Source organism: Podarcis gaigeae (genome assembly GCF_964106915.1).
Source record: "Podarcis gaigeae genome assembly, chromosome: Z".
Lineage (NCBI taxonomy): Eukaryota > Metazoa > Chordata > Lepidosauria > Squamata > Lacertidae > Podarcis > Podarcis gaigeae.
In genome coordinates this window covers 2,545,469-2,564,622 of record NC_139691.1, presented here as the reverse complement: position 1 = coordinate 2,564,622, position 19,154 = coordinate 2,545,469, and the positions used below count along the sequence as shown (strand labels likewise).

Here is a 19,154-nt window from a genome sequence, read left to right as displayed (position 1 = left end):
TTCGTCTAGCGGTTTTTTCGTCTTGCGAAGCAAGCCCATTGACAGCTTAGCGGATTAATGCTAGAGCTGTCAAGCGGCTTCCAGCGATCAGCTGTTAAGCGGCTTATCAGCGGAACAGCTGATAAGCGGCTTAGCAGCTTAGGAAAAGGGCGAAAAAAGCAAAAAAAACCCGCCGGGGGACGCAAGATTTTTCGTTTTGTGAAGCAACCCCATAGGGAAATTCGTTTTGCGAAGCGCCTCCAAAACGGAAAAACCCTTTCGTCTAGCGGGTTTTTCGTCTTGCGAGGCGTTCGTCTTGCGGGGCACCACTGTAATATATTTTAGTAAACTGCTTTCTTCCTACATTTTGTTAAATAAATAAATGAAATAAGATAGCTGTACAGTGGTACTTCGGGTTACATACGCTTCAGGTTACAGACTCCGCTAACCCTTGTTGGTTACAACAAGGTGGTTTCCTGGTGGAAGGAGAAGCTAAGGAGCGGGGGGAGAGATTGCTCCGAGACGGGTTCCACAGTACAGTATTTTGACTGCAGATTTCGAGACACTAATTGGAAAATGGTCACTGTGGCAGTTCCTCTCGGCTTTAATGACACAGCCTGCTCAGATAATCACAGCTGTCTTCTGGTCAGGATGGCATGAACTGCAATTTTGCAAAGGTCAGGAGGAGACACTGAGATTTCAGCTCATCCTGACCCTCGCTGGCAAAAACAACAAGAAGAAAACAGAAGAGAAAATGAATGTATTTTCTGATTTAAGCAAGCCGGGCGAGGGAGGGAGTCAGAAGACTACAGCCTTGTGTCTGGAGGAAGAGTCTCTTGATGACCTTGGCGTGGATTTCCACAATTTGGAAGCAGGGAACCCAGTCCAAGCCTCCTGGCGGCCTTTACCCACTGCTGTTCCCTTGTGTCTGTGAACTGGAGAAGTACCAGGCTGAGTTCAAAGTATTAGTGCTGACATATAACTCCCTATACAGCTCAGGGCCAGATTACTTGCTTTATCCCTTATACACCCAACAGATCCTTGCAGCCTGCAGTAAAGTCTCTCCTGCAAGTTCCAAAGATCTGAGGAACTCTCCATGCAGCAACCTGGAGCAGCACTTTTTAGTGTGGCTGCCCCTATCCTGTGGAATGGTGAGTTCCTGTTGATATATTACTGTTATTTCATTCATTCATTTAGTCACTTTTATCTTGCTCAAGGCAACGCAAAACAACTTACAACCAAACAGACAAGCGCTATCTGAACCTTCTTAAAAACAGCGGAGGACACTTATGTTCCAACAGGCTGTACCAGCTGGGTGAATGGTTCTTTACCATGGATGTCCACCGGTTGGGGTTTCAAATGTATTTGTTGTTCTTTTAACTCTTTTTAATGATCTTATGTGTGGATCACCTTGAGACAGCAGCTTAGAAAGCGATTAATAAATTGAACTGCAATATTAACAGTAAAAACAGGGTGGTTAAAAAGAGTGTGGGATGGAGTCCCAACTCTGAATCTTGTCTCAAGCACACCAGGAGAGGGGGGCTGCAGCTCAGAAGTGGTGGACATATGCAAGACCCTCCCCAATAACTTTTCCTGGCCCTAGTTGTTCTCGAATGCCTTCCAGCCATGGCACTTCTCCAAGGGGAATCTGGGCAACTTTGGTGAGGAATGCAGCTGCCAGCAAGGTTTGTTTGATCCTGCTGTCGCCACCAGATGTTTCATGCTACAACCAGTCCTCGTGCATCTGTGCATCTGGAGGGCACCATGCTCAGGGAGGCTGGTCTGAACCATTTAGATCACAGGTAGGCAACCTGTGGCTCAGAGGCAACACACATGGTCCAGTCCCTTCAGAGTCTCATCCTCTTATTTCTCCTGGTATTTTACAGTGTGAAAACCAACTGGCCACCTTCTGCCTGCACATGTATGTGCATGCATGCACAAAAGAGAGATGGATTCTGGACTAGATGCCAAACGCCGTGACCCCAGGCTCATCTTAGGTTCTTATTTCATTAAACATGTGCCCTGGGTAGATTGTGGACAGGGTGTATTGATTTGAATCATGGCAATTGATTATGCTCTTATATCTTGTCTGCATAAAAATAACAAGTCTGAAAATGAATGAACAAACCACGGCTGGCTTTAAAAGGAGATCGGACAAATTCATGGAGGAGGCAAGGCCACCAATGTCCACTAGTCATGACAGCTATGTTCTGTCTCCACAGTTGGAGGCAGCCATGATCTGCACGCCAGTTGCTGGAAACCATTGGAAGGGAGAGGGCTCGAATTCTACTTGCAGCTTTCTCAATTGAGGCATATGGCTGGTCACCATGAGAACAGGAAGCTACACTAGGCAGGGGACCCTTGGGCCTGTCCAGCAGGTCATTTTTTATGTTCTTACGCACCCTCAGATGCCCTCTAGTCTAAGTCTTGGCTCACCTGGAAGCAAGAAGGTCCTGGTTTTCCAGCAGGAATATCCGACTGGTAGTAAACTTTCAAGTTAGGGACCATGGCAATAACAGTCTTGATGACCAGGGAAATGATTTCATCCGTGAGCTCCTCAATGTTGACTCCATTGGAGGACAACCTGTTCAGGATGCTGGAGAACGTCTGTTTGCTGCCCGTGTTGGCGCTGTCTGAGTGGACAAAGTTCCCGCTGTGGACGTTGAGGGAGTAGTTGGTCAGGTGCATAAAGACCTGGTGGAGGTTCTTGTGGGTCGGCTCCTGGTAGGGCTCCGTGCAGAACCGGCAGAGCCCGTTTTTGGCAATGTAGATCTCCAGCGGGTCCAGAGACTTCAGCAGGACGTAAAGGCGGATGTCAAACTTCAGATTGTCAATGAGAAAGGGCTTGGACATGTACTCCTGGACCACCGCAGGTCGCAAAGGAGTGCTCCCCGCCACCTGGATGTCACTGGGCTCTTTAATGAGGTAGATTCCGTCCCCCTGGCAACCACCGTCAGGTTTCACAATGAATATGGGCTTCCACCTGGGGTTGGTTTCTTTCATCATCTGGACCTGAAAGGAAGCAAGAAGGTAAAAGAACGTCTGTTACATTTTGCCTATCCCTTCTTTGTCCTAGGTAAAGGTAAAGGGACCCCTGACCATTAGGTCCAGTCGCAGACGACTCTGGGGTTGCGGCACTCATCTCGCTTTATTGGCCGCAGAGGGAGCCGGCGTACAGCTTCCAGGTCATGTGGCCAGCATGCGTAAGCTGCTTCTGGCAAACCAGAGCAGCGCACGGAAACGCCATTTACCTTCCCGCTAGAGCGGTACCTATTTATCTACTTGCACTGTGACATGCTTTCGAACTGCTAGGTTGGCAGGAGCAGGGACTGAGCAACAGGAGCTCACCCCGTCGCAGGGATTCAAACCGCCAACCTTCTGATCAGCAAGTCCTCGGCTCTGTAGTTTAACCCACAATGCCACCCACGTCTTTGTCCTAGATTGGCATAGATTATTTCATTCATTCAATACATACATACATACATACATACCCAGCCTTTCTTCACGGCAAGGATTCAAGGCAGCTTACAGATAAAAGAACAGCTCACAACATGGGGGTGGAGAATTTACCTACCCACCTACCCTCTCTCCCTGACCAAGTCCACAACTTACTCGGGGCTGACATTCCAGGGGTGTAACATATTGGCCCAAACATAAGCCGCACCCAAATATAAGCCGCACCTTTAAAAAACTGGAGGAGGAAAAAAAATACCCAAATATAAGTCGCTCCCTTAAAATTGGAGCGGGGTGGATTCTGAAAGGCATCCGTCCAATGAAGAACAATCGCACAACAAGTAGTACCTTTGGTGGGGGACATGTCATGTTCTTTCTGGGCAGTTTGTCCCCCTTCGGTCCCCACCCTGCTCTCAGCTCTCACCTGCGGCTCCTAGAAGCTGTGACAGCGGACACACCCCAGGAATGGCTTCAACTGGCTGGCTAATCCAGGTGAGAGTAGCCAAGGGGCAGATGGAGCTTGTCAACCTGGGAAGGTAGCCCATCTAGGAGACAGAAAACTCTGATCCTAAACCTCTGCTGCCTTGTGGGCTCACGAGTAAAGCCTACACAAATCCGGAGCGGAGTCCCTAAGATGGTTGGATGGCGCCTTGCACGCCTCCTTCCATCAACTCCTGCAGCCAAGCTGGTGCCAAATGTATTGATCCACTCTCCTTTGAACCACATCAGCAAGGCCAAGGGGGTGGCCTTTTTGTATGGACAGCCCAGCCTGGGCCTCCACACACACACTGCCCAGCCATACTGCTCAGGGAGGTCACTTTGGTGCTGCTAACACAGAGGTTTGTCTTCACCCCCCGAGGGGCACTCCATTGTCTCCCAAGACAGACAGATGCCAACAAACAGCCCTTTCACTGAAAGCATTCAGCCCCCTAAAGCCTGTTAGAACAAGGAGGACAGCAAGTAGGGAGCCAGTCAGGTTTCTCTAGGGAGGGAGTTCCAAAGTCTGGGAGCAGCCACCACCGAGAAGGCCCCCTCCTTCGTTCCCATAAAGCATGCCTGTGACCTGTAGCTCCCAAACCTTTCTCAGACCCCCACCCACTTGGCTCCATGAACTCGTCCCTAGGGCCTGCTGCCCTACTCGTTAGAAAGCATTATTCTGAACAGCAGTTTGCACAACACACTGGGGAAGATAATAATACTATAAAATTCAAACAATCAATTGCACTTTTATTCAAAATCCAATTAAAACTATCTGGTTTGATTAAGCCAATGAAACTAATGAACTGGGTCCAGTGATACCAGCTTTGTTGCTTAATCTTGCGTACCACCTTTAGAAACTTATTTCACTGTTCAGTAAATTCTCAATGCAACAGATGGGTTTTGATGAAGTGATACCGTTTTCCCAATGTCTGGTTTAAAGTCACTTAGCAGGAGTCTTAAATCGCCCTCTGCCACCCCCTTGCCTCTTAGCACGCACGCACGCACGTGCGCGCACACACACACGTACGTGCAGGTAACCCCACTGCCTCCTAGGAGGCAGTTAACTCCCACCTAGGGAACCAGTGAGTGTATATGCTTCAGCCTCTTCCACCCGTCCCCACTTTATCCTCAAAACCACCGTGTGGGGTAGGTCATTGTGACGTTAACATATGAGAGTGCTGGAGGTGAAATAGTTAAACAGGTTACCCAATCAGAACCCAGGGGGTGGAGTCAGAGGGACTATAAAAGCAGCTCTGGGAGGAGTTTGTTGAGTGGTTGGTTGGAGTGGGAGTGAATTGGGACAGAGTCTGTGGGTAGTCAGGAACAGTTAGGGGTTAGGAAGACAAGTAAATATCTGAGAGGTGGTTTAGTGAGTGAGAGCAGGTAGTGGAAGTTATAGGTCTGGATAGGCACCCCATGAATGTCATTGACTGATACCGTTTATGAAACCACACGCTTGTTAAACTGCAATAAATACACAGAAGTTTCTGTTCCAATTTAACCCTGACTGGACTCAGTATTGTACCAGGTGGGGCCTGGGTGGTGGCAGCAAGAAATAAAGTGGTGGCACAGGGATCAATAGATGGTGAAATGTCCAGGGACCCTGTGTGATCGCCACAGTCATGCAGAGAGACAGTGACAGGCCCAAGGTGACCTTCAAGGCAGAGAGCATGGCTTTAAACCAAGGTGTCTCCCAAACCAAGTCAGATACTCTTATCCACTGCATGGCACTGCAACTCATGGGATGCTGGCAACTGTAGGGAACAGCATTTGCTGCCGCTCTTAGAATACTGGGTGCCACTACACATTTCTGCAACGATATCCGGGGGTGTGGAACCTGAGGCTACTTCAGCAGTCACAGGGTACATTCCCCAAAAGCACATGAGAACCAGGTTGCGTCTAAGGTGTCACTGTGAGTATATAAAGCCCTTAACTTTGGACCAGTTCACACACGGGACTGCCTTGCCCGCTTGACCGCTTCAACTGAGGGAATGGGCTCTGACAAATAATGCCCACAGCACGTCTGTAAAAACTTGATCATTTCGTGTGGCAGCACTGACACTTTGGAACTCCCTGCCTGTATTCTTTTCGGTGCCTGCTGAAGACGTTCTTATTTAGACAAGCGCAACCCACATTTTAGAAAGTTCGTATGAGTCTTAATCTGCTTGAATCTATTCTACTGCCGTCTAAACTTTCTGTATGTTTTAAATTATGGTCGTAAATCTTTTAGTGATAATTGCACTGCTTTATCTTTTTTTGTAAGGGTGGCGCTGTGATCTAAACCACTGAGCCTAGCGCTTGCCAATCAGAAGGTTGCGGTTCGAATCCCCGCGACGGGGTGAGCTCCCGTTGCTCAGTCCCAGCTCCTGCCCACCTAGCAGTTTGAAAGCACACCAGTGCAAGTAGATAAATAGGTACTGCTTTGGCAGGAAGGTAAACGGCGTTTCCATGCGCTGCTCTGGTTTCAGTGTTCAGCTGCACCAGAAGCGGTTTAGTCATGCTGGTCACATGACTTGGAAAACCTGTCTGCGGACAAACGTCGGCCTGTAAAGCGACATGAGTGCAGCAACCTCAGAGTTGTCTGCAACTGGACTTAACTGTCAGGGGTCCTTTACCTCTACCTTTTTATCATTTTTTGTAATTCTCTTCTCAAGTTTTTTCTACAATCGAGTGATCTGCTTCTTGCGGGCAAAGCATAGCCATTGTGGCTGGTAGTCAACAATAGCTGCCTCCTCCATGAATGTGCCCAGTGCTCTTTTAAAGCCACAGGTGCCTCCTGTGGGACCAAATGCCATAATAGTTTAACTCTGTGCGTGTGAAGGAGTTTCTTTCTTCTGCCCCTAATATCCCAACATTCAGCTTCATCGGCAGTCAATAAGTTCCAGTGTTACGAGAGGAAAGGAAAACCTTTTTCAATTATTTTACTTTTAAAAGGCGACTGAAGGCAGCCCTGCTTAGGGAAGTTTTTAATGTCTGGCGCTGTATTGTTTTTAATATTCAGTTGGAAGCCGCCCAGAGTGGCTGGGGAAACCCAGCCAGATTGGGGGGGGGGGGTTATAAATAATAAATTATTATTACAGTCACACCTCAGGTTAAAGTTGCTTCAGGTTGACCATTTTCAGGTTGCGCTCCACCACGAGCCAGAAGTAACAGAACGCATTACTTCTGGGTTTTGCCGCTCGCGCATGCACAGAAGCTCAAAATGACATCACGCGCATGTGCAGAAGCGGCGAATCTCGACCCGCACACGCGCAGACGTGGATTGCGTTCGCTTCAGGATGCGAACAGGGCTCCGGAACGGATTCTGTTCACATCCAGAGGTACCACTGTATTATTATTATTATTATTATTATTATTATTATTATTATTTCTGTCCGCTTTGTCCACCCCACGCATGGAAACTACTCTCATGTCGCCTCTCATTAACCGTTTCTACAAACTAAGAAGCCCCCAAAACTGCAAACTTTCTTCACAGGGGCCCCCCTACCCCACCCCTTCTCTCCATGATATTTGAGAAAGTGGTGCTAACTGGGGTGGGGGTGGGGGCTCTTGGGAATCACCCAGAATCATTATTTTATTAAGGGGTGGGGTGGAAAGTGGGGCTGCACCATCAAACTACCAGCAAAGGATAGTTCCCAGGATATTCCACACCAGGAAGCTTCCAGGCAGAGTTTGATTACACTGTCTCCGCATTAGTATATAAAGAAGGGGGGGGGGGGAAGGAATGTGGCGTAAAATGTCATGTTTGGTAACAAAGAAGTACTTTCCCCTGAAACACAGACGGAGGACCATATGCAGCAGTGTTTTATCAGCCATCTGCCTATTTTTTTTCCAGAAAGGCAAATCAAAGCCTCTACCAAGGCAGGTGTGAGGGAGGTGGGGAGGATACTGTAGAACAGGAGTCAGCTAGCTTTTTCAGCAGGGGGCCAGTCCACTGTCCCTCAGGCCTTGTGGGGGGGGGGCGGACTATATTTTGGAGGGGGGAAATGAACGGATTCCTACGCCCCACAAATAACCCAGAGATGCATTATAAATAAAAGCACACATTTTACTCATGTAAAAACACGCTGATTCCCAGACCATCCGCGGGCTGAATTTAATAAAATAATAATAATAATAATAATAATAATAATAATAATAATAATAATAATAATAATTTATACCCCGCCCTCCCTGGCCAGAGCTGGGCTCAGGGCTGCTAACATCAGTAAAATTTAATGAGGTGGGGGATGACAACAACAAAACAATTTAAAATACAGGTTAAAATGCAATTTAAAATTCAGCCTCATTTTAAAAGTAGCCCATGGATCAAAACCATAAGGGGGGGACACATAAGGGTCAGGCTGAGTCCAAACCAAAGTCCAGGCGAAACAGCTCTGTCTTGCAGGCCCTGAGGAAAGATGTCAAGTCCCGCAGGGCCCTAGTCTCTTGTGACAGAGTGTTCCACCAAGTCAGGGCCAGTACTGAAAAGGCCCTGGCTCTGGTTGAGGCCAGCCTAACTTCCCTGTGGACTGGGATCTCCAAGATGTTTTTGTTTGAAGACCGTAAGGTCCTCCACGGGGCAAACCAGGAGAGGGGGGGAATCAAAGAACGTACACACTGCTTGATCATAAAATAAAATCTCAGGCTGGCTGGCGCAGAAAAAGATAAAACCACAAAATTGTCGATAAAAATAATTAACAACAATGATTTAAAACACTTTAAAGAATTAAAATCAGTGATGAACTAAAAAACAACAACATCAGCATTACAAATATCTAGGCAAGCTGGGGGAAAAGGAAGCTTTTGGCAAACGCTGAACAATGAAGTACAACGAAGACACCTGCCTAGTATCAAAAGGCAGAGAGTTCCAAACTGGGCAGTGCGATGCTAAAATACCAACTTCTTTCAAATTTCAAAGACCTTAGCGAGGACAGCCCACCTCTGAGAGAAAAATGGGGAACTCCTCTGGCAGGATCCAGGAGCGTGGATAGAAGTCATACTCGGCGGGGAAGAGTTCCTGCATCATCCGCATGGCAAGGCTCAAGGGGATCTTCCGGACCGTTTCGGTCATGCCTGAGGAAGAAGGTCAGCTGTGAGCAAGGGTCTAGGACAAGGGTGCTCCTCCAAATGCGCTCCCTGCAGCCAGCATGCCCAGTGGTCAGGCATGAGGGCCGTTGCAGCACAAAAGCCTCTGTTGGGCCACAGACTTATTTATTCTAGTTAGCTTGGCCCCATTCTTTTAGGAAAGTGGTTTTGTTTTGTTTTGTTTCTTGAGCGCTTTGGACCTTCTACCTGCAGCATTTCTGCACCAGAGGGAAATGCCTTGCACCCTCTTTTCACACCTTGCCCAAGATAGTGCCATGGTCGTGAGAAGAGCCCGGCTGCATCAGAGTTTCTCCCAGGGGCCACACTGGGGGCCCCCAGGGGAAGCCCCCCCTGGCAGGACATGGAGGAGGCAACAGCCTTCGCCCTCTCCTGCAGCTGGCAGTCAGTGGGATAAGGCCTCTGAACAGCCAGGCTCTCAGCAGCACCCGGCCCCATAAGTCACGGGACTCCTACTCCCATCATCCCCCAGCGCTGGCTGGGCATGATGGGACTTGGAGTCCAGCAGGATCTGGAAGGCACCTCGTTCCCTGTCTCTGCTTTATAGGGAAGCAGAACGGAGAAGGACAGAGCAGAGGTGGAAGGCACCCCAGGGGTCATCTAGCCCAACCCCCAGCAATGCAGGAATCACGGCTAAGGAATCCCCTGACAGGTAGCCATCCAACTTCTGCTTACAAGGACGGAGAGCCTTCTACCTTCAACCACCTCTTGCATTACTTATAATAATAACTTTTGATAGTTATTGATAATGATTATTTGATAATATCAAAAGATAATAAATGGCGACCTCTGTTTTATTTTGCAAAGGCTGCAAAGGCGATGTACAGCTACAGTCGCACCTTGGTACTCAAACGTAATCTGTTCTGGAAGTCGGTTCGACTCCCAAAACAGTTCATAAACCAAGGTGCGATGTCCAATTGGCTGCAAGAGCTTCCTGTACTCAAGAGGAAGCCGCGTCGGATCTTCGGCTTCCAAAAAATGTTTGAAAACCAGAACATTTACTTCCGGGTTTTCAACATTCGGGAGCCAAAACATACAAGTACCAAGGCGTTTGAGAACCAAGGTACGACTGTGCCAATGCAGCTGTTGCTCACACAGCAGCCTCTGTGTGCTTTGGGGGGGGGCAACACTCATCAGTCTCATCAAACACATCAAACACATTATCCAGGATACCTGCAGAAACCTTCTTAGAAAAAGCTGCACTCAGGAGCACGTTATGCCGATTGCAGCAGAACTTCTCTCTCAGGAAGTGTCTGTAAGAATGCACACACTTTCCATTGAGCTAAAGAGGCCTTACTTCTGAGTAGACATGCACAGCACTGCATGACAAAGGATGCCACAATGGAGCAAACCCCACGGGTTTTCCTGCACAATTTTTCAGCTGTCATTCATGCCCTCCAATCTCTGATCATGTTGCTATTTAAAGGTATTAGCCACTTTTTAAAATTAAAAATAAAATAAAACTTGAAGCAACTTACAAAAGCAACAAGCACATACATTAAAACCAGCGTAATAATGAAGAAAAATTGAAAAGACAACCCTGTTTTTAAAAGGCAGGTTTAAAACATCCCACCCACCGAAGGACGTCACAGATAATTAAAAGCCAACAGGTATGGAGAAAAATAAATGTTTCTATCTGGCACCTAAATATATGTAGTGATGGCTCCAGGTGAGCCTTCCTGGGGAGAGCGTTCCACAAGAAGGGAACCACCACTGACTGTTGCTGCCCTCCAGGCCTCCCACGGATCAGGTCCACGGAGAACAGCCTCAGAAGATTGTTGCAGAGCCTCAGTTGGTCATATGGGGAGAGGGAGCCCTTGCGATATTTGGATCCTGAGCCACATAAGGCTTTGTGGGTCAAAACCAGCACTTTGACTTGGGCCCGGAAATTAATTGGCAGGCAGTGCGGTCGGGCCAGGAATGGGCGTTCTGTGCTCAGAATGTCTTGCCCCGGTGAGAAACCTGGCCACTAAATTCTGCACCAGCTGCCAACCGTTTCCTAAGGAATCCCCATGTGCATGTTAGAATACTTCCGTTCCAACTTAAGGAACAGGCATGACTGTTGTGTGTCACATGCCTGTTTACACTCCAGCACAGCTTGCTGGGAACTTCCGTCTGTGTATAGCTTTTGCTTTGGACATGAAGGAGAGAAGATGTGTTTCCTTTTGTCCTGATGTATGCTGAATAAACCGCTTGCAAATATGCTCGCATATGCCTCTCCTGCCACTTCTGTTGTGTGTTTTCTCTGCTGAGAGGCTTCTGAAGCTGGGGTCGCAGTTTCATGCTGATCCAAGGACTGGAGATCGTCTGGCACACCGGCCGGTGGGCTGGGGCCAGCTGGGGGTCTGCAAATTGCCCCTGATTCCTTGGCTGCATCCCAACAGTGTAATGCATTGCAGTCATCTAACATGATCATCTATTGGGGAAGGTTTCGCCCAACTGGCCAGAGGCTGGCACTGCCCAATACTATCCTGTTTTGTTGCTGCTTGCTTACCCCATGCATGGAGGAAAGCAGGGACCAAACACCTCTCCTGCCAGAGCTTTCTTTCATACGTGAGAAGAGGCAGCTGATTGTCAGAGCTAGCAGAGAAAACCAAACTTCAGAGTTTCATTAAGTTTGGCATTGGGGGGGAGCTGCCTTCCTGCCAACTCTATTCCGAGGGAGCAAAGCCTGACAGCTCTTTGCAGAACGCAATAAACAGAAAGAGCTGTGAGCTGTGATGAATCAATATCTTGGGCGCTTAGCTCTTACTTAACTGGATTCAGGTAGAGATTAAAGGAGAAGTAAGGGAGCTTTAAGAAGTTTGATAGACCTAATATTAGGAAAAGGTTGACTAAAACTCCCCTCTTCTCTTTAAAAAGAATCTATTTGGGGGGGGGGGACCTGTCTGAGCTTTCCTTCTGAGACTGGAAGTGTTGCAGTTCAGTTCAGTGGTGATGGCCATTGTTCTGTTCTGTTCTGTTCTGTTCTTGCTTTTACTACATGTTTTGTGTTTCTGTCTCAAGGCAGTGTACGTGGTTTTCCCCCTTTCTCATTTAATCCTCACAACAACCTTGTGAGGTTGGTTGGGCTGAGAGAGGCAGTGACTGGCCCCTCCAAGGCCACACCGGGTGAGCTTCACAGCCTAGTGGGGATTTGAACCCTGATCTGTCCCAGGTCCGACTCTGGCACTTTAACCACTACACCAAAACTGGCTAGGAAATCACAGAAGCACCCCCTCCCCAGTGTCTGACACCTTGAGGGGCACCAGCAGCTAGGGTAGACCAGTGTGGGCCACTTCCGGCATGAGAGCCAACTTAGGCCTACCACAGCATTTTGGGCAAGGAGTGGAAATTTTACCACTGACCAACCGGCAGGCTAGTCTCTGCACCCATGCGCCCCTCCCTACGCTCCATCTTATCCCAGCAAGCAGGAGACATTGCTCAGGGACAAATTCTCGTCTACTTAAAAAAGGTGCAGATCAGGGTCCATGGCAGGGGCAGCCAGGGGAAAAGGGGGTACAGCCTGGGGAGGAATCCCAGGCCTGAGGTTTTGCACCCCTGGACAAGAGGCGGTAAATGCCACCCATGTGACAGGACCTAAATCGTGCATGAAAAGGACAAGTTTTTGCAGGGTGGTATTCAGTGTTGGTTTTATACATGGTCAGGAATCTGGCAGAACAGTTCCAATTACAGTCATACCTTGGGCTACAGACGCTTCAGGTTGTGTTTTTTCGGGTAGCGGACCGCCGAAACCCGGAAGTACTGGAACGGGTCACTTCCAGGTTTCGGCGGTCGCGCATGCGCAGAAGCGCTAAATCGTGCTTTGCGCATAAGCACCAAATCGCAACCCATGTGTGCGCAAACACACCGCTGCTGGTTGCGGGCGCTGCAGATTGTGAATGTGCATGCCGCACGGATCACATTCGCAACCCAAGCGTCCACTGTACACATAAAACGGTTTGGTCTTTTTAAGGGAGAAGAGGGTCAACTGAAGAAGCGTTAGGTGAAAGGAGGAAAAACGAAGTGCGGATCTAATTAATGGAGCTGGTTTTGGTCCTAGGTGCTTGCTCCATCTCCCATGAGACAACCCTTCAGGTACCTGAAGAGGGCTTGTCTGTCTCCAAAGACAGAAAACACCACAAAGGGCTCCCCCCTTCCCTTGTACAACTGCTTCTTTTAAATGAGCGACGCAAAAACAATCTATTACCTGGAAATTTGTTGACTTGGCCCGAGTAGATGGCATTATCGTGAAATGAGACACCGTGCCAGTAGATGTCACAGGGAATGCGGCGGCCAAAAGGAAACTGCAGCAAAGCACAAGAGGAAGAAGAGATAAGGTACATACAACTTTGAAGCGAATGCTATGCATAAATTAGAAACGATTTAGATATGCAATTCTATTGCCTACATTTACACGGGAGGAAGCCCCATTGGACACAGAAGGATTTACTTCTGAGCAGACAGTAACCAGGACCAGTGGGCACATCACCCCTTCTTTGTGATCCGGGAGATGCTTCCTACTTCCGACTCCTGCGCCTGTTTCCTCAAAAGGAAACAACACTGTGCTCAGTTCTCATGGAACAGGGACGCAGCGTGGAAGATATGCACATTTGCCCAATTTACAGGGTTTCGGAATTCAGCTTTTCTCATTGCAGGGTTGAAATTTGGTGCATTGGCGGTCATTTATTTATTTTTTAATCATGGGCTGGAGGAAACCTGCAGTAACTGTGTTGACGAGAGCATGGAAAGCCAACGTGGTCACTGGACCACACAGCTCCTATCCTCCCTGACTGTTGGCCATACTTGCTTGGGGAAGGGTGGCTGGGGCTAGAATCCAACAACACATTGGCTGTTCCTGGGCAGATTTTGTCAACTTAATGCATTCCAAAACACCTGGAAGGCACCCATATGGAGAAGGCTGTACTAGGGAGGCCCACATTCAAAAACCCCGCCGTGGCCGCAGCCATAAGCTCACCGTGATGTTGGGCCAACCCCACAGGGCCGTTGTGAGGACACAGATCATAAGAAGACCCCTGCTGGATGAGGCCAATGGCCCATCCAGTCCAGCATCCTGTCTGCACAGTGGCCAACCAGAGCTTCACTGGATGCCACCCAAATTCCGGTATTATGGATATCCAATGAATCTGAGTGCTTGAAAATGGAATAAAGGTAAAGGGACCCCTGATCATTAGGTCCAGTCATGGCCAACTCTGGGGTTGTGGCGCTCATCTCGCTTTATTGGCCGAGGGAGCCGGCGTACAGCTTCCGGGTCATGTGGCCAGCAGGACTAAGCCGCTTCTGGTGAACCAGAGCAGTGCACGGAAATGCCGTTTACCTTCCCGCTGGAGCGCTACCTATTTATCTACTTGCACTCTGATGTGCTTTCGAACTGCTAGGTTGGCAGGAGCAGGGACCGAGCAACGGGAGCTCACCCCGTCGCAGGGATTCGAACCACCGACCTTCTAATCGGGAAGTCCTAGGCTCTGTGGTTTAACCCACAGCGCTACCCGCGTCACTTGAAAATGGAATAGACCAAAATAAATTATCGCAGAAAGACATGCACAGAAACATCCAATTTAAGGAACAAAGGTTAACCGCTCACCATCAGATCAATGGCATTTCAGCTTCTTTGCTCTATTACATAAACACCCCAGAACCTCAACCAGGTTTTAGAGGAGGAAACCCAACCCCTTGTTGCCCCGGTTCGCTGGCTTGGCAATTAAAACTTCCCTCACTGGTGCAGCTACTTAATCCTGGGGGACCGTTAAGCTGATGCAAGCTTGCTGCCCTCCAGTTCACCCCCCACACACACCTGCTTCAAATCATGCGTCCACCCCTGGGACAAACAAGCCTGTACCCCCAAGACTGACTGGAACACTCAGAGGTGTATTGCAACAGACGCCAGACTTATGATGCAACAGTTTCCCCAGGGTGAATGCAGAGGCCGTTTCCAGGCCTCCTCTGAGGAGGCGGCAGCACAGAGCACCTTCATTCCCACTGCCACCCCTTTTTGCAAAAAAGCATGTTCACCACTGGAGCAACAACATTTTAAAACACCCCCTGGCTGTTTACGGTTATCCTGACCCCCCTTACTATGGAAGTTTTGTGGGCAAAGGTGGGAGGTTGCAGGGAAAGGAGGATCCTTTCTGCAAACGTAAAGGTAAAGGTAAAGGTACCCCTGCCCATCAGGGCCAGTCGTGACCGACTCTAGGGTTGAGCGCTCATCTCGCTCAAGAGGCTGGGAGCCTGTGCCGTCCGAAGACACTTCCGGGTCACGTGGCCAGGAAAACAAGAGCAGAAAGTTGGTTATATTAGCATCCACACGCCCCCCCCCACTACAGCATAGCAAATCAGATTATCCCAGTTACAAGTTGATTAATTCTGAAACAGGCACAAGGAATGCATCCGCCGCACAGCGCCGGCTCTTCCAGAGACAGAGCACCACAAAGCAGATAAGCCGATCCAAGCAGCATTGGGGGAAGAAAGGTGAGGGCAGAAATCCAGGCCCTTCATTTGTCTGCTGCTTTTCATTTGCTTTGTTATAAGAATTTTAAGGTCATATATATATATATATATATATATATATATATATATATATAGTAAATGCTCATAAATGTACCAAGCATAAATACACATAAACGTATAGACGACATGTCGGAGACCCACGGAAAAAGTCCTGAAACCATTTGTCTTGTTCAAATTAACCTCAAATATTTCTCTGCAAGGTCCAAGGAAATGGGGAGCCTCACAATTGTCTCTTTGCTCACAAATCCTGTCTCAAGGGCACATATAAGATATGAATAGGGCAGGGGTAGGCATCCTAAGGGGTTTAAGCAGCCCACGAGCCACTTGCTCGGCGAGTCCCCACATGCTGCGCTAAACTGGCGCAGGGACTCTCTTCTGTGGCTCTGGAAATCGCCTCTGTGCATGCGCGCTTTCCGGTGTCTGGGCATGCGCAGAAGCGATTTCCAGCGCCACAGACATGCGCAGATGCGATTTCTGGCATTGTGCTGCGCTGGCCCAGCCCACGGAGGATCTCTGCGGGAGTGATCTGGTGTGCCCGATAAGCCTTGCTGACCCCTGGAATAGGGTGAGCCTGTGGCCTGGATTCAGGAATTGAGTAGTTATCATAACAAAAGTGTGGCCAGGATGCCCAGGTAATCCAATCAGGTAACCTGGCAGACAGGAGATAAACAACACACTCAGAATTCTGTTTTAGACAGTCCCTTCTGATGTATGTATGATGTACTGGAGGTGGTCTTGGGCTACACCCCTTCTGTGATGTATTTATGATATATGGAGGAGTGGTTTCGGGCTCCAGGGTGAGCAGTTCAAAAGTCTATATAAGGGCTTGTGCACATGGTTCAGGGTTCTCCTTCTCTCTCCTGCGGGTGAGGGGAGCACCCTGTTGCAACAGCTTTAATAAAGATCTGGCTTACTAGCTGCTTTGCTTCTCAATATTCTCTGGTTGGCCTCTGTTATTTTCTCCTACCGATGGAAAATCTACAAAGGACTCTATAATGGCTCTTGGGTACCCCATAAGGGAGTAGTTTTTGTTTACAACAGCTTTCTCCAAAACACTTTCCCACTCAAAAAATAATAATCTAAAGGCAAAAAAGAACCTTGGCTAAAGGTATACAAAAGACACCTTTTTGGTGGGGGAGCAGGGAGGGGAAACCTGCCTGACTTCATTACAGTGCAAATAAATTTTAGAGTGTATGAGTTTGTTCACAAGCCAAAGGCTAAAGAAAGCCCTAAACTGGTGGTCTGAGGCTGCTGAGAAGCCACAATTTCTTCCCTGACCCATAACGAGAGCATGTTATTGGTTAATTGTCCATGGCTGAAGGAAAGGCACTCTGCACATGCTAGGAGGTAGGCTTCTCTGTTTTAATTCATTTTTTGCAAGGCTCAAAGCAATGACAATCATCCTGGCAGACGTATAACAAAATTAAAAAGAAAAGCAGCAAGATTCAAGAAAACTAGCTGAAAAAAACGCTGAAGAGGAAGAGTTTCTGCAGCCACATCTGAACCCCAAGGAAAGGGGTATGTTTTCATACTTCTGACGAAAGGTTGCAGAGTTTCAGGGGCAGCTGACAAAGAGGCCCTGCTTCCAGGTGCTTTTCTTCTGGTGTGTAGCAACCCGCAGCTGAATTTGTCGTTGCACCGTGCCAGCATTCTGGGAAAAGGCACAGGAATAAGGTATTCCTCCAGCTCCTGCTCAAAGGCTGCCTTTGCAGAGGGAAAATGTTAAGTGGTCGTCCAGGACCCTCAACAATTGTCAAAAGTTCTGGGGAAAGGAGGTGGAGGAGCTTGGGAGCCCCTGCAGGAGTACATACAATGAGAGCCCCCCACCCCTCCCCACCCTGCCATGTACACACCACAAACACACGTATGCATAAAACAGAGCTCACCAGCAGGTTTGTGAAGACTATCATAAAGGAAGAGAGCCAGTTGTTAGTCAGATAACTGGGAGACCTGAGTTTGAATCCCCCACTTGGCTATGAAGCTGACTGGGTGTGGTCTTGAGCCGAAGAAGGGTGTTATGGGGATTAAATGAAGGGGGGGACCATATACGCCATCTTGAGTTCCTTGAGTGAAAAGGTAGGATAGAAATACAATACAGTCACACCTTGGGTTAAATGTGCTTCAGTTTGAGCGTTTTCGAGTTACACTCTGCGGCGACCCGGAAGTAACGGAGCATGTACGGCGTTGAAGGAAAATGTTATGAAAAATGTTTTATAGATGGTACATTACACCGGTAAAACTAGCAAAGATGTATAAGATGTGTAATAAGTGTTGGAAATGTAAAGAAAAAGAAGGAACGTTTTATCATATGTGGTGGGATAGTAAGAAAGTTTCTGGGAAATGATCTATAATGAATTGAAAAAGATGTTAAAACATAGTTTTGTAAAGAAACCAGAAGCCTTTCTTTTAGGGATTACAGGAAAGAAAATAAGAAGAAAATGATATACAGATGGTATATGACCCCAGTCAAACTTGCAAAAATATACCACTTGTCTGATAACAAATGTTGGAAGTGTAAGGAAAATGAAGGAACATTATTTCACCACTGGTGGACCTGCCCTAGAGTGAAGGCTTTCTGGGAAATGATATATAATGAGCTGAAAAAGGTATTTAAGTATACCTTCCCTAAGAAACCAGAGGCCTTTCTTTTGGGCATTGTTGGCCAGAGGGTGTTAAAGAAGGACCAAACATTTTTTATGTACGCAACAACAGCAGCAAGGATACTTATCGCTAAGTATTGGAAAACCCAAGATCTACCCACGCTGGAAGAATGGCAGATGCAACTGACAGACTATATGGAACTGGCAGAAATGACGGGCAGAATCCGAGACCTGGGAGAAGAGACGTTGGAAGAAGACTGGAAGAAATTCAAGATCTATCTACAAAAATATTATAAATTATATGAATGTTACGGAGGATGCTAGAATGTAAACAACTGGGCACCATTGAGATAGAGGAAGTGATATATGAAGATAAGTTAAATTTAAGAAAAGATAAAGTTTTGGAAAATTCTTAAGTTATATTTAATTCTTTTAGATTTGAATAAAGGATATTAAAAATTAGTGATATAATATTGGAAAATTAGATAATAAAAATCGAAATAAGGGGATAAATTTGCTGGAAAAATCTTTTTGGCTAGGAACGCAGGAGCGGGAGATGCGAGGGAGTCCAAAGAAGTTAAGAAGATTATGTTAAAAGATATGTTATATGGTATTGTTTATTGGAATTGTAATTAAATTAAAAAATTGCTAATAAATATATTATAAAAAAAAGGAAATAAGAAGAAAGGACTGTAAACTTTTCCAATATGCAGTTACAGCAGCAAGAATTTTACTGCCCCAGAAATGGAAACAAGACGAAATACCGACAATAGAAGAATGAAGAATGAAATTGACAGACTATGCAGAATTGGATAAATTAACTGGGAAAATCAGATATGTGCGAGACCAAAGGTTTATCGAAGACTGGTGAAAGTTTGTAGATTATCTGAAAAATGTGTGTGATGTACAAACAACGCTAGTGGGTTTCCAAGAGGCACTGTAAAAGTTGAGATGTATTGTTAAAAAGAAATAGAAGGGGGAGGGAAGACAAATGGCAATACAAATGAAGGGAATGCGTGCTGAAGAAATATGGACGATTGTCAGAAAAGC

The 19,154-nt window shown here is 47.4% G+C and overlaps 1 protein-coding gene across 1 annotated transcript in view; it reads right to left on the bottom strand.

The window, feature by feature from the left end:
- TTLL11 (tubulin tyrosine ligase like 11) overlaps positions 1-19,154 on the bottom strand; it is a 64,140-nt gene that overhangs the window by 33,436 nt on the left and 11,550 nt on the right. The window contains exons 2-4 of the mRNA XM_083721756.1: positions 13,187-13,283; positions 8,834-8,967; positions 2,416-2,991 (exon numbers count right to left, since the gene is read on the bottom strand). Coding sequence (XP_083577882.1) covers positions 2,416-2,991; positions 8,834-8,967; positions 13,187-13,283 — 807 coding nt within the window. The remainder of the gene's footprint in view (positions 1-2,415; positions 2,992-8,833; positions 8,968-13,186; positions 13,284-19,154) is intronic.